The sequence below is a fragment of the Rhinolophus hipposideros genome, assembly GCF_964194185.1.
Source record: "Rhinolophus hipposideros genome assembly, chromosome: 18".
Lineage (NCBI taxonomy): Eukaryota > Metazoa > Chordata > Mammalia > Chiroptera > Rhinolophidae > Rhinolophus > Rhinolophus hipposideros.
Window position 1 is genome coordinate 17,920,913 of NC_138064.1, and position 16,637 is coordinate 17,937,549.

The 16,637-nt window shown below is 39.8% G+C and overlaps 1 protein-coding gene across 4 annotated transcripts in view; it reads left to right on the forward strand.

The window, feature by feature from the left end:
- The window catches only part of RAPGEF5 (Rap guanine nucleotide exchange factor 5), a 207,182-nt gene that overhangs the window by 90,234 nt on the left and 100,311 nt on the right, over window positions 1–16,637 (forward strand). For all 4 annotated transcript variants that reach the window (XM_081080277.1, XM_081080278.1, XM_081080279.1 and 1 more), the window contains one exon: window positions 9,621–9,694. In XM_081080277.1, the coding sequence (XP_080936403.1) occupies window positions 9,621–9,694 (74 nt within the window). The remainder of the gene's footprint in view (window positions 1–9,620; window positions 9,695–16,637) is intronic.

Here is a 16,637-nt window from a genome sequence, read left to right on the forward strand (position 1 = left end):
CTAACTTCTATCTATTGAAACTTCAAATATTTAATACAAATGAAGCGTTCACTTTAAGATTTATTAAGATCAATTGAGGAGGTTTCCACCTTATCATGTTAGTATTTTCTGGTAGAAAAATGACTGAGAAATTTGAGATTGCGGTTATGCTTATATCCTTAGGAACAGATGATAATTTTTAGAAACGTTGTCCATTTCCCCCCACTCTATGATAGAGAACTAAACACGACAGATAGAATTGCCATCTTAGTTATATATGTTCTTATTTTCTTCATTTTGATTCTTAGTTTTGTTTCCCTATGTTTAAAAGGTCCATTTCTATATCCTAAGCTCTGAAGGTGGAGATAAGTACAGGTCTGTGGGGACAGAGCCACGAGTGCCTTTTCCAGGCTCTCGCCCTCATGTGTAAAGGTGCTCACACGAGTAGTAAATGGCCATCAACTGTGATTGCACGGCCATCAGCTGTGGCTAGTTGGCTGTCAGCTGTAACCAGTGAGCCACTGGGCACTAATATAACTGTGGCTGCGCTAGCAGAAAGATGGGGGCTAGCAAGAAGGTGGTGACTGAGCTAGCAAGAGCGGATTGCAATTAGCACAGCGGATTGCAGCTAGCAAGTGGGGTTGGCTGGCAGAGAGAAGTGGACGGCAGGTTGCAGATTCTGTGGCTCCTGCTTCCTGTGTCTCCTACCCAGCTGCCAGCGAGAATATAGTGGTGACTCCCCTACCTATGGCTCCGTGGGTGTTCCTTTTTGTCCTCACCATATCCTGCATTCTTATGTGGGGAGCAGGACCAGCAACCCCGCGTTACACCTTGCTTGACAAGGTCCTTCTACTCTGTCCGAGGGGGGTGTCTTATACAGAAAATGCAAATTTATCACCGATTAGTAAGAAAGCAAATTTCCCCATCCTTCATGTGGGAGGCATTAAGGGAGATTGGAGATTGTTGGTAAGCCCTGACCAAGAATGCCTCCTGCTGGCAGTGGATGGAGTGGGGCATTTTTCCAGCAGCTTGTGGTCCCCAGGGAGTGGTATGTGTACCTATTCTGGTCAGGGAAAAGGCAGATTCCATCATCAGGCTTCTTGGTGTGGGAGCAGCACACCTAGACCGTGGGCTTGTATATTGGACACCTGCCACCTTCCAGAGGTTTCAGAGTCATCACTGCATAGAATTCAGGCTTAGCATTTGTACGTAAATCCAAGTGAGTGAGTGATGGATTGATTAGTTAGTCAGATCAATACTTCACTTGTATTTGCAAACACAAGATCTCTTAGGGAATTCTTGGTGGTTCCTCTGTATGTTTTAGAATTCCACTGTCATGTCAATGGGAAGAGTTAGCTGCAGAATTACTGACAATTCAGGAGCCAAAAAACCTTATCAGCCTCATATGAGTGGCAGAAACCGGCAATGTTGTTTTTTAAATGTAGATGCTTGCCTACCATAAAACCTTACTTAACAAGGCTGTCAGTGTAGATCTGACCTGTTGTGTTTTCTGGTTTATAATCCCAGAGACAGATTTGTGTAGCTGTGAAAAGAAAATGAACAGACTCAGGTTCAGTTCTGCCTTAGCCATGTGCTATGACTCAATGGTTTCCAGAGGCCCATTTTCTTATTCTGTGAAATGGACCTAAGGCACATGCCTCTGGGGCTTGGGGGGTTGGGGGTGGGTGAAGAGGGGGGGATTGATGGGGAGAGGGGGTGAATAAGATGGCGTAAAGCATGTAGCTTCCTGTTGGCACATAATTAGGCTCAGAAATCACTTTTCTTTTACCCCCTGATGTAAAATTCTTTAATTTTTTTTTTAATTCCTGAGAGAAATTATATAAAAGAGAGGAGTAGCAGAGTACACTAGGATCTTTTTAAAGGAACATCTCGCAGCGTCTGAGTATCACTGCTGCTTCTACTTTTCACTGTGATTATAGCAGATTGAACCTGTCTTGGCACCAGAACACATCCTAAAAATGTACTTAAAAAACTGAAGTTTTTCTATTTATCATTTAAAATGTTGAAGAAAAATTACGCCTAAGGTTAACTTGATTTATTTAATTGAAGTTTTATTTTAGTCACATCATATATAAGCCGTCTTTGCATTAAAAGGAAACATGTCTTTTGTTTTTGTTTTTGTTTTTCTGCTACGTTTCCTCATAATAAGGAACACTGAATAGGCTCCTGGGATCAAGTGCTAATTAGCTCTTTATAAGTCTGGCCTACAGAGCAAATATTTATGGCCTAATGAAAGGAACTGATACAGGATATAGTTCGCTCTGGTGACATTATCATTTTTCTCTGTTGAATAACTTTTCCAATGACTGGACATGTATTAAGTGTTACTCAAAAGAAAACATGGCAAAAACCTATCAAGAAGTGGGAGGAAAGGAAGTTTGGAGGGTCTCTGCTATAAGACAAAGACGGGGGACTGAAATGGGATCCTTTGTGCCTTAGGGCCGGGATAAGTCAGGCAGCCAGCCAGGAGGCAGAGAAGCAGGCCAGAGCCCTCTCTCAGTGGCTTGAGCTGCCTCCAGCCAAGTCTCTGAGTATTTGATGGGGGAGATGGCAGTTTTCCAACTACTTCTGATTTTAGCCTCCTCACTGTAGATTTTTTTTTTAATGTTGTCCATGTGCTGTGAAATTTCAGACCATCAGGCCACCTATAGTCAAATGTTAATAAAAGTAGTACATTTCTTTTGTGCTGCAAACATTTATTGTTTGCTCTATATAAACCCATGGGTCATGAGGCATGGCGAGAGAGGGGAAAGGAGTGTGTAGGAGCACTTAAAAATGAGTAAGTCATTAAGGCCCTAATTTTCAAAGACTCTGAATTCCTAGTAGGAAATTCAAGTCAGTTCTTATTTAGACTGTTTGCAATAAACCTCCTGTTTTCTGTGTTTTCAGTCTCACTCCTGTTCAATTCATTTTAGACAATTTCAATTTTCATACCATGCTGGAGCAGATAAAGACTAAGACCTGGGTACTTACTATCTCCTCCACAATTTCCTGTGCAATTCTGGGTAAGCTATTTAGCATCTCTTGGCCTCAGTTTTCTCATCTGTAAAATGAAGACAATCATAACAGCACTAGGAATCTGATTCAGGAGTAGGCCAACCAGACACCTGTCCTAAAACATTAATTGGGATTAAACATCCATTGTGGGATAACAGATACATGATCTCATTGAACTCAGATTTCCACGTGAAGTGAATCAAGGAAAGTATACCTGGCGAGAGAATCTGAGACCCTATGGCCCAGGCCAGGTGGAGGCTTCAGCCTGGATGTTGGCCAGTGTTGCTTAATAAAGTTGGGATCACAGGTGTGAAGGTGCTCAACTTGCACAGCCCTGGGCTAAGCCCTACTGTATCAGGATCGCGGGGGGTGGGGCCTGGAGCCTGACTTGGTATTGAACTTCCTGTGTACTTCTCACATTCTGTACGTGGGGAGAGGCAGGATTCTAGAGCAATGGAGGGATAGCATGATCAGACAGACTTGCCTTTGGAAGGGGAACTCGGGCGGCTGTGTGGAAAATGGATTGAGGACGAGGCTGGCTTGGAGGCTGTGGCCGTGGCCCAGGTGCGAGGTGGTGAGGTCCTGAGCTATGACAGTGGCAGGGAGGAAGAAGGATGGAAACATTTCAGAGGTAGAAGTGACAGGATTTAGTGAAAGGCTGATGTGAGGACTACGGAAAAAGAACGTGGTGATCTAAGCTAAAACACAGACGCCAAGAGGAGGAAGTAGCTTATGGAGTCTAGGGAAGGTGAAAGGTGCACTTGCAGACCTTCGTTGTCCTCACACCCTATTCAATAGGTGACTCTTTCTTGAGCCCACAGGTTGTGCCACTGCACTTATCATAGCAGCTCGTACACAGAAGATATGTGATGGTCTGCAAAATGAAAATATTCAGTACGTAACTGGAGATGTGGTCCTAGAACTCAGGGAAGAGGGAAGAGATGGAGACACCGATTTGGGAATAACCTGCATAATGGTGAAAGTCGAAACCACAGGAACAGATAAGATCACCCAGAAAAGAGGCAAAGAGAAAAGAGAGCCTGCGGGGAAACTTGCATTTTTAGAGGGTTCAAAGGATGATAAGGAGCAAGAAAAGAGTTTTAAAACAACAGTCTCAAGTTCAGCTGACAAGCTGAACAGATTGGGGCTGAGAAAAGATTGTTGGGACAGCGATAAAGTGGTCGTGGGTCAGCTTTCAAAGAGAAGTTCAAATGGCACTGGATGGGCCCGATTATACTACTATATGACACGTCTTACTGGTGAAGACTGACCACTATTTTTCAAATTTTAACATTTAAAAAAAAAAAAACAGGGATGCAATAGAAGTTACAACTGATTGTTTTCCCTTTTTTTAAAGAATAGGAAAGATTTAAGCATTTTGAAGCATTTGTGATTATATTACTGGTAAACAAAATTAAATAGACGCTACCAGTATTTCTTGCCGCAAGCATGTTTCCATGCCACCCCCCCAGGGAAGGTACTGCTTGCTGGATGTGGAGGGAGTATCACTGAGGGACCTCCTAAAATAAATATTATGGCCCCTCTCCAGGGGTGGTACAAAAAAACAGCTGGTTATTTAGATAATGAGGAACTGGGTTCTGCCTCCTGTGGGGCCTAGAAATGTTTTCCTAACATTTTTATGTCCACAACCCACAGAACACACAGAAGAGCCTGACCTGGTACACAGCTCATCCACTTTGTGAAAAATACTTCCCTTTACTAGTTGGGATGCATTTTGATCTTTACATTTCTTTCCTGTTCTTTCTATCCTAGTCTGTTCTATTTCATTAAAGAAAAGAAATGAAAAGAAGCACTGGTCCACATGAAGGGATTTACACCGTGCTGTTCACCCGCTCTGTGTGCTCCATTCTTGACCAAGGCAGACTTGAGATGCCACAGACACATAGATTTTATATAGGGACAGGGACATGTTACTTAATCTCGTCTATAAAATGGGGTTTGTTTTACCTGCCCAGCTCTTCAGGGTGTGTGAATATCAGATGAGACCCTTTATGAAAGAGCTTTCTCTCTGTAAAATGCCTCACAGGTGAAAGAGTATATTGTTGTCAAAAACTTTAATTCTTGGCAAAGTACCGAACAAATTCTTTTCCTTAACTATAACTGCCAATACTTGCCCACATTGAGACTCAAAGTGCTAACTTTCTGTCTGTAGTTAAATTTTTTGTTGGTTTGTGAATTTAAAAAATACATATATTTCTGTTGTTTTTTAAAGAACACTTTCAACTATAGTTACCTAATGCCTTGTGATCATTGTGTGTTTAATATTGTGTTAGCGTGGCTCTTACCTTTACAATATTGATTAGCAAAAATTAAATGAGCATCATTTTGAAAGGACATCAATCCCCTTTGTGTTTTAACAATAGTATTAGTAAAGTTATTAGGAGAATTTTCTTAGCCACCATCCTAGTAAGTGGGAGGGGAGGGAATACCTGTGGTCCCCAACGCAGAAAGAAGGTGATATCAGGCAAGCCCTACAACCCTTGGAGGCTGTCAGCAGGAACTCCTCTGGAATTGCTCGTGGCTAACTTACAAATAGAGACATTTTAAACTAAGTGCTTGTATGTGAGTTAGTGCTAATTAATCCATGTGTATTCTTAGTTCTTATGTGGGCTGTTTAGAATACATGCTTTTGATCTTGTGCTTGTGACTTTTGTTGTGGTAAGTTATTTTCAAAGGCCTTTTCTTGCTTTTAGACTCTGTGTGTTGAGAGATAAGGGGATGGTTTGTGTTGGCAGTGAGTGAGGCTCTGTGCCTCCCTGGTCCCAGGAGCTGTCATTCCTGTGTACGTGTTGCGTGTTGCGCTGGAGGGAACTGTCCCAGAATCAATATTTGCATAGGAAATTTCCCGAACCTACTCTTATTCTGATCAGATAAAAGAAAAACTAAGCTCAGAAATCTAAATAATTGCTTCCTCCTCCTTTCACCAGATGAGCCCCACCTCTAGGAGGCATGAAGAGAGAAATTACCTCCCTATTTGTTCCTTGACATCAATCTTTGTATTAAAGGGTCATAGAGTACTCCCTTTTAGGTGACTGACTATTTATTTACATGAGACTTCTTGGGGGTGATCATAAATCCTTGAAAGTCCAGTATAAGTTTTTGTTCCCAACTGGTATATATGAACAGCTGGCTAAAATGCACTTTTGGAATCATAATTTTTCAGAATTTCCAAGAAAATCGCGTTATCTTTGCTTTGGAAGAGGCCATGCTCTTTTCTTCATCATCAGGGGCCTGAGGTTAAGAGTCCACCGGAACTTTGAGAGGCTCTCCATTATCCTGGTTGAGATGGATTGCTGAGTTCCCTTGCCACGTCCCTTAATTTCCTTGTGTTTCTAATTTTTTGTTATGTTAACCAAAATGTAACATAGGGCATCAAATATTGGGGTCTTCAAAGATGTGGCAAAAAATGTAACACTGTTGTTGGGGAGAAGCTAGAAATATAGGACTGAATTTTTATCCTTAGTATGCTTTTGTGCTAATCTCTTCCTCCTTTGATTCTATTTAGATGTCTTAAGAATTTTGCCTAAATCTCAAAAACATAGTGCTAATTCTCAATCCTGAAATTGTTATACATTATCTTGCATGTCCTATTTCATACTATCTTGAGATAAGAAAAGGAAATACCGCTATCCCCAGAACATTGTTGTTTTAGAAACAAACGCATGAATTTAGTAGGCAAAAATATTCCAAAATTTAATTTTTTCATTTTCATCAAAACTAAAAATTTGAAGAGCAAACATTCAAATAAAGCATAAATTAAGTGTCAAGGTATTGTTGGTACTTCATGTGGGTGTACCGTGTTTCCCTGAAAATAAGACCTAGCCAGACCATCAGCTGTAATGTGTCTTTTGGAGCAAAAATTAATATAAGACCTGGTCTTATTTTAATGTAATATAAGAGCGTGTCATAATATAATTAATATAATATAATATAATATATGATGCCAGGTCTTATATTAATTTTTGCTCCAACAGACACATTGGAGCTGATGGTCCAGCTAGGTCGTATTTTCGGGGAAACGCAGTAGTTGTCCCACATTGGTATAGTATCAAATTGCTCCCCCCCAAAAAAAAATTACTCCCCAATACACGGTGAGGAAAGACTTCCTGTATTATTTCAATTAATTAAGTGGAGTTCCTTCTCTAGCCCATTGCATGTTTAAGTGAAATTTAGGGTGTTATTCTGTATTTTATTTTTTCCTTTGCATTCACCTCTTGTTTTTCAGAAAAAACACTTGTGTTTTTCTTTATTCTTAAGTTTCCTTCTAGCAGTAGCAACAGGGGACCCCCTTTGAATAGCACTGAATGGAACTTTTTGCTGAAAATAGAAGAAAAGCTTCTGCCCACTTCCGCTGTTCCTGTCTTGCCTTTAGATGCTCAGCTGGTAGGAGTTATCCTAGTTACCCCTGGAGTTTAACAGAATTTCCCTCCCCTCTTTTTTTTTTTTTTTTTTACAAATAATTATGAAAGGCATAGCTATATGAGTAGGTGTCTTCAAGTCGTGCCATTTGGGTCACTTGGGGAGGAATTGTTATCCTGTTAGTTGTTACAGAGCTCATATTATATGCACGGCCTTTAGGTGGGCTCCTCAATTAGTATCACACAGCAGGCATAAAAGGCATACAAAAGCAAAAGGTACATGGAATGATATTTTTAAAAATGCAAAGCAGAAAGCATAGTATTTAAAAGTACATAAAATGCAAACTGAATCCAAAAGTGCAGTGGGTGACCTCATTGTCAGTGAGGTTGGTATGCTTTTGGTCTGTTTTTGATGGAGACGGCAAAAAGAATAAATGATGTGAGGACGAGCATTCACTCATTCTACTTAGGGGTCATCCTTGAGTGCTGCTTCTCCCTCCTCACCCCACCCTCCAGCCCTGTATTCAATTCACTGGCACATTGTATCCATTTTGTCTAAAAACACAGCTCAAATCCTCCATGTTTCGTCGGCTCATTGCCACTTCCCTGGTCTGAGCCAATGTCATCTCTAGGCAAGACGAGAGCAACAGTCACTGGGTCTCCCTGAACCCTCTCTTGAGTCTCTTAAGTCTGTTATCCACAAAAAAGGCAAAAGAACTTTTGAAAATATACATCAAATCATGCAATTTCCGATTTTAAATTCCTTAGTGCTTCCCTATGGTCTTAGGCCAAAATCTGAATTTACCATCGTCCATACTCACCAGGCTTGTTTCATATCACTCTCACCTGCCATGGGTGGCTCCATCTCAACCTACAGGTCGCAGCCCAAATACCACTTCTTCAGAGAAGCACCCTCCCTGGCCTCCTCTCCAAAATGCCCCCCCACTTGGTTTTCTGTTATTTCCCCATTTATCATGATCTTTAATTCCATTTTATTTTTAAAATTATTTTTGTTGTTGTTGTTATTAGTTGTAGTAGTAGTAGTTATTGTTCATTGGTTAACTCCCCAGCTACCGTGTTTCCCCCAAAATAAGACCTAGCCGGATCATCAGCTCTAATGCGTCTTTTGGAGCAAAAGTTAATATAAGACCTGGTCTTATTTTACTTATTTCTTATAGTAAAAGAAGACCGGTCTTATCTAACATAATATAAGACCGGGTCTTATATTAATTTTTGCTCCAAAAGACGCATTAGAGCTGGTGGTCCGGCTAGGTCTTATTTTCGGGGAAACACGGTAGTATGTAGAGTTCATGAGGTCAGGGGTTTATCTGACTTGTTCACAAGAATAACTCCAGTGCCAGGCACATGGTAGCTACTCACTAAATATTTATTAAGATGAAAGAGCCAGCTACATAAAGAGAAAAATAATGAAATCACTGTGTGGGTCAGAGTTGGGTGCACTGTGTCGTGGTAGTGAATGTCAGTGAGAAGGTGGAGATTAGGAGGAAGCTAGAGAGTGCAAGGTAAACCTTCATGGATGAACAGAGAGTTTGAACTTGATAAGATAAGCAATAAGTAGGCCAACGCATGGCACTTGTTGTTGTTATATTTTTGGAGATTGATTAGTTCAACAGTTGTGCCCAAGCTGTATTGTATTAGGGAGAGGCTGGAACCAGGGGCTTTGTGTCACGAGGTTATGGCACCAGCTTAGAAAGGGAGAGAAGGACTTGGAAAGGGAGAGGCTGAGGGAATATGGGAGAAGAGGTGAATTCAAGACTCCACAACTCAGAATTTTATGGTAACAATGCACTGAGCAATCCACACATAAAATATGCTTCTTATATAACACTAAACTATTAGCCCTGCAAAAAAAGAAAATCACATTAAAAAAATGACATTCTCACATGAACTTGATAGAAGCCTTCATCTATACCCCAACTCCCCTTTGGGTAAAGCACAAAACAGACATGATGTCTTGATAGGTTTTGGTGAAAAGGAGAATGAGGTCAGCTTTCCATTGCCATTGATTTTAATGAACAAGATAATGTACATGAAAGTGCCCAATGTTATTAGTTAATTTTTTCATCCTAGTAATAAAAAGATAGTACAAATATTTACATTTTGTGAATCTGCATAATATTATTTTTTCCTGTCAAATTGCTGTCTGAAAAAAAATGATCTGAAAGTTTTATTATGATGCTACATTTGTTTGATTAATTAATTTGCCTTTTTTTTTAATTTAAGCAATTGAACAAGATGAAGAAAACAGTGACAAACACATAACTGTGACAGACGCTGAAGGGGTTCCAGATTCTCAGGTATGATAATTTCTGTGACAGTCCCTGAAAGGACCCTTCTTTTCTGTTGGGAAAGGTGACATAGTGCAGGTGTGATATAGGTTTTACCTTTTACGTTCTGTAAAATAGTCATATTATGGGAATAAAGTGCTTGTTTTTGATAAAGAGACCTTTCACAAGAAAGGTTCTAAATTGATAATCGCATTCATAATTTGATTCATGCAGGGGAAACACATAGGGAGACATACTCCACTTCTCAGAAAAAAGCAAGGAAAGTTAGTGAAGAACCAGGAGAGACCCCGCTTAGGGAAGACCATCCCCTGGAGACCGCAGAGGAGACTCAGCTAGCTGACAGCGTGAGAGCTGGGGCTGGTGCCGCACCTGCCAAAGGTTCTGTGCCAGCCCCCAGTATCTACTTCATGGCATGGATATGATTTTGGTAGCACCTTACCTCCAAACACTTTTGCAGCATAAAAACTTCGATACCCTACTGCTATCCACTGGTAACTTTATGTCAAAGCAGAGCATTTAAAGATTCTTAGCGGGAACAGCAGGGAGAGAAGCAGAATGGGTGACATTCTTTTGCAAGTTCCCAATAATTCTTTTGTAAGCCCTCAATATTTCAGCTCCTCAGAATTCCATCCCCCTTGACACCCAGCTGTAGCATTAAGTGACATAGCTAAATATCGAGTTACCTTAAGCCGATTTCTCAACCCTTTTGATTTTTAGATTACTCATCTATAAATCTACCTGATAGGACAGTTGTGAGGATTAAAAAGAAAAGTATGTAGAATAAATAAGCCATTGGGTTTTATTATGCATGACAACAAGAAAAGAGTGGGTCCAGGTGAGTCTACTCCTGGGAAATGGATTGTAGTGTGTACAGAGCAATGGGCTGGTCTACCCAAGAAGAAGAATCTGACAGACTCTACCCCCAGGCAGAAAGGGGTGCAGAAATTCTGGAAGCACACGAGCTTGGTGAGCCCTCATTGCATGCCCGGTGTTGATCTGTTCTACTACACCTTGCAGAGGAAATTGCATTGAAGGATTGTGGTGACGTGATCACGGTATCACATATGTCCAAACTCATCAAGATGTACACATTAAATATGTGCAGTCTTTTGTATATGAAAGTATACTTTAATAAAGCTGAAAAAAAGATTCTTAGTTTGGCTGGCCCATTGCACTGCACCTTTAATGTTCTAAAACTGTTCAGAAGAATCCCATTCGCTTTTCGGTCAAGATTGCACAGGTTGTAGTTTTATTAAGTTCATATAAGGAATTGTTTGGAATTGTCTTGCTATAATAATATTCAAAATGCTGCAATCCACAAGTTCATACTGAAATTACACTTCCGGCTTCCAAGCAAACCCGGGAAGGGATTCCTTTCTGGAATTTTTCTTAAATCATTAAAGTGGGACAGATGTTTTTAAATTTAAATTGTTATTTTTTTATCTGTTTTGAACTTATTCTATGGGCAAAAGTCTGTTTTAACACTTTATTTCTTTGTGTATCTCAAAAGGATACCCAGACCTTGCTCTTCAAGAAGTTTGATTTTTTTTTTCAGTAGTAGTAACATAATTGCACAGGATGTACAGAGGAATGAAATCATGAAGCCAGTTGAAGGCAGTGAATTGATAATTAGATCAGGAACAGACTGTGTTTAGGTTTGGAAGTCATGAGTTGAGTTTACTGGGGTGCATACTTGAGCAAGCGTTATTGGCTTAGGCTGCATAGGAAGGAAGGCAGCTGTAACCTCTCTAATGTGTCTGAGAAAGCTTGGTCTGCCCCCACAGGAGAAGTGCCCATTTTATTGGTTTGACTCTGCAGGTCTGTCTATACAAAAGCTCTGGGCAGAATCATCAGTAGTTCAAGTCATGTAAGGTGAGCTTAAAGAAAACTTTCAGAGTTTCACCATCAGATATCTAGGCAGAATTAGCAATAGATGTATGTGTGTGCTCACGAGTGTATACATATGTGTACTTTTATTTATTTGATGTTTGAGGTATATACATATAATTGATGGAGCCCCTCTCTGCCAGACTCTATGGCGAGTATTTCACATTATTGCAGTCTTCACTCCAGAGTGTGTTTTAAACAAGTTAAGTGGAAATTGGCTTTCATTCCTTCCCCATTAGTGATGACATACTCGTATGTCACTATGGAAAAAATATGCCCCTAGGCTGTTGAAAACTTTGCCTCTATGGAGGGTTAAGACAGTCACTAACCCCAGAGAGACTGGACCTTGTATACAGGTTTTCCACCTCCCAGAAAACTCCAGTTCTGCCCTCATATATTGGTTCCTGTCTTCCTTTTCTCACTAAAAACTCTTTCCTGTCTATGAAACTCCCTGTTTTAATGCAGTGACGTGTGGGCAGAGTGAAGAGCTCATGTAGAGTTGATTTGCATTCCAGTTCCTTCCTCGTAGCTGGTGCCTGTGGGCGAATGGGGCAAGTTCTGTAGTGTCTCTAAATCTGTAAGTTGTGTCGGGTCGTACCTGTGTGTTAGTCACCAAAGTATCCCCACCATGCTAGGCAGTGATAAGCATGCTTGGTTTTCTTCTCCGCAAAGTGGAGATACTATAAAGTTGACATGAGTGTGAAATGAAGCAACATTAAAAATGCCTGCCATCCTGGCACATAAGAGGGTCCATAAATGTCAGGCAGCATACATGAAGTTTAAGGGCACTGTCCCCAGGGTCAAACTGCCTGGGTTCCTTCTGGCTGTCGCAGCAACCTTGGGCAAGACACTCTACTCTCCTGTGCCCCACATTCCTTTGCTGGAATACAGTGTTTTCCCGAAAATAAGACCTAATCGGAGAATAAGCCGTAGCATGACTTTTCAGGATGACATCCCCTGGACATAAGGCCTAATGCATCTTTTGGAGCAAAAATGAATATAAAACCTAGTCTTATTTTCGGGGAAACAGGGTAGTATTGAGAGTTAACACTTATTCATATGCACCTGGCACTCTTCTAAGCTTTGCATTTTTATTAATGTATTTAAAACCTCACAACAAACCTTATGAGACAGATAATAGAAACACCACCACTTTACAGATGAGCTGGTAAGTGGAGAGGCCAGGAATCAAGCCAATGCAATCTGGCTCCGACATCCTTGCTTTTTTCACCACTGTACTAAACTGCCTTTCTAAGTAACTCTCTACAAAACGGGAGTAATTCTGGCTTGTTGTGAAGATTAAATGAGGATATGTGAAGCAATTAGATCACTGCCTGGCACATGGTACTCAAAAAACGTTAGCCTCTGTGGGTTATCATTATCATTATGAGCATCTATCACATGGCTTTTTGGCTTGAATATTTCAGGTATGTAACCTTGCAGTAGTGCTCTGTCGACCATCATGGTATCTTCACGTACCTTCAGCATTCTCTACCCATCACTCGTTATAAATCTTTATATAGGACTAAGGATTAAAGACTCTATCAAAATATACAGACTTTTTCCAGGTTCTAGTTTAAGGGTTCCATGACATCTTCAATGAGTAATTTATAACGTGTTGAAGTTTGGAAATTCTCACCCATATTCAGGTGGCCATTGGCCACTGGATTCAGTGATTATTTTCATTGTCTCCTATCCCCCACTGAAATCAATCACTTTAACATTAAATGACAATACTGTTAATTATACAAATTAATTGACACATGTTTGATGATTATCAGTAGCCAAAGTGTGACTTTTTTTGTAATAGACTGAAGAAAGCTCTAATTTAAGCCTGTGATAGCTGTCATAGAAAACACATAATCCTTTTAAATCCTTTGTTAGAATGTATTAGAATTTTCTTATCCTCTTTTTTTTTTACTTTATTATTTGTTAACTTTGCTGTATGATCAATAATATATACAGATCTGAGCTGTAATTTCTCTCAGGTCAAAACAAGATGAAATATTGGTAACCTCCCTAATGTAGTCTGAAAGTTCAAGGAATTAAATATATGATAGAATGAATGAACCCCTTACATTGTCAATTATGTAAATATATAATGTATTTAGTTTCATCAGAAGAGAAAAATTATGTAAGTATAGTAGATTAAGAAAGTATTTGAGGGGCGGCGGATGGCTCAGTTGGTTAGAGTGCGAGCTCTGAATCACAGGGTTGCTGGTTGGATTCCCATGTGGGCCAGTGAGCTGTGCCCTCCACAACTAGACTGAAGACAACAAGCTGCCGCTGAGCTTCCGGAGGGGCGGCCGGATGGCTCAGTTGGTTAGAGCGAGAGCTCTCAACAAGGTTGCTGGTTCAATTCCCGCATGGGATGGTAGGCTGTGCCCCCTGCGACTGAAAATTGAAAATGGCGACTGAACTTGGAGCTAAGCTGCGCCCTCCACAACTAGATTGAAGGACAATGACTTGGAACTCATGGGCCCTGGAGGAACACTCTGTTCCCCAATAAAAATTTAAAAAAAAAGTGTTTGAGGGAAATCACAGTAATAAAATCCATGTAACTATGGTTTCTGCCTCCCTCTGTGCCCCCAACAATCTCTAGCATGCTCTAAGAGGGTGCAGTATCACACACAGTGTTTGTGTAGGACAGCTGTATCCAATCAACATGGTATGTTAACACCAGTAACTCTACAAAGGAGGAACAGAGGAATGAACCTCCCTGAACTTGCATTACCTCCCCTGCACGGTGAGGGAGTAGGAGTCATTGAATGATTGCTAAGGCTCTATGATGCTCCAGCTTGCTTTGAGGTCTGTACTAGTAATGCCCTGGCCATTAATTAGGAAACCTGCACTTACCATCACAATTTCCATCATATGCAATTTTACTATGAATGCTTCTTGGTCCTTCCCCAAGTATCAAAGGGTATGTGTTTTCCCGAAAATAAGATCTAGCTGGACAATCAGCTCTAATGTGTCTTTTGGAGAAAAAATTAATGTAAGACCCGGTCTCATTTTACCATAAGACCCGGTCTTATTTTACTATTTTACTATAAAACCGGGTCATAATAATAATATAATATGATATAATACAATATAATAAATACTGGGTCTTGTATTAACTTTTGCTCCAAAAGACATATTAGAGCTGATGGTCCAGCTAAGTCTTATTTTCAGGGAAACAGTATATTTTTCTATCCCAACCAGGAAGAATATTTTCTTAGTTTTTTTTCCTTTCTCTGAAGAAATTTGAGAAAATGAATGCTTGCTGCCCTAAAATAATGATGAAAATAATTATTATCCCAACCCCTCAGTGTTTTATTCTGTTATTTGGAATTCCTGTTTTAGGTAGCAAAAAAAAATTATTGTATAAATTTCTATTCAAGATTTAATTTTTAAAGAAATGTGTCTATTATGTAGCAATCAGTAAGAATTTATTCGAATACCCTGAATTTGTATTGAATAGTGTTCTGTAATTGCAAAAGTGCTTTCATGACAGGTAGACTCTTTCATCCTGGTTTTCCTTCCCTTGATAGCGGGTTTTGCATGGTGTTTTTTTCTAAGTGTTGTAGAAAGAGGGATTTTTAAAGTCATAATAATGCAGAAAATGTTTCATTCATAGAACTGTGCTCTTTCACCTTTTGTCATAAAGGTTGTTCATTTATTATCCCTGTAGCGTTTCCGAAGGGAATGCTGTCCATGTTTCATTTAACCACTGATAAATGAACCCAACGTTTTTATGACTCTATTTTATATATAAAGGAAACAGACTTTTTCATTTACAGTTGTAACATTTCTCAAATACTGAAGATCATATGAATAGCTTTAATTATACATTACAGAGATTTTTTTTCAAAGTAGACCTTGAAATAAGGCTCTCAAATAACGTCTGATTCTTACACATTACACTTTTTTTCTTTCTGGAGTAGCAAGGTAAACTGTTTATAATTAATTTCACATCAGTCAATTAAGTAGCCCAGGAATGTGAAAGTCTAGATTGAGAGCTGTTAGTTATCTTGCTTCTCTTGCTATAACAAAGCTTCTAAAATAAATCCATGTTTTTTTAATCAAATTACTGAATTACAGAGCTTTGAAAGGGACCCCTTTCAAAGAAAACATCGGGTTTAGTGAGGTACTTCCAAGGAGGAGTGCCTTATAACTATCCAGGATGTATGGATATTTCTCTGGGCTTAAAGTTCTCCAGGGAATGAAGAACCATTCATAACTTTCCTTGAAAGCTTTTTTTGATAGTTATCATTAAGGATTGCTTAGAATTGATTAACTTGTGAAAATGCATCTAGGAATTATGGGGAAACCAGATAATCAAGAGAGTAGTATTCCTTTTTTAATTATAAGTTGATTTAATTATAAATATGAAATGATTAAGTCAATCTGAAACCCATTTTTAAAAGTAATAGCATTTTGTGTTTAAAATACAGAATGTGTGTGCAAAAGTACCTGGTTCTAATAAAAATATATTTCTTCAAGAAAGAAAAGTCTGTATTTAGAATCCTAAGCATATGATATGAAGAATGTTTTGAGTTCCTTAAAAGCTCATATTTACACAGAAACCAAAGAAACAAGTCAAGGTCTCCTTAATTTCCTCTACTCAGTCCTATCCTTTTATTGCTGATGATATTATCGGTTGTTTAAAAAAAAAAAAAAAATGTGTGGGACCCACAGACAAAAGGAAAGACTCTCCAGATCGGTGTCTAGAGGAGGTTAGCTTTGGAGCCTGTGCTGGTTGGAAGAGGTAACAGGCTCATTCCTACCTGCCTAATTAGTTAGCTCCATGGTGCCATCCTCCTGTGGACCACCCCTATCTGGCCCCAGGCCCACACGTGCCCTCTAGTAGGCAGGGTGCCACACTGGGGAGCAGAAGGATAGGTCTAATCCATCACACTACTGAATAAACAACCATGGAGCAGGTCCTGAGGTCGCAGGGTCATTCACTGGCAGGACTGTATATTAAACACAGTGAGGATGACATGGATGGAAAGAGAAGAAATCCTAGATGGTCAACATAAATGAATTTTCTGCATAACGAAAACATGCCTTTAAATGTCAG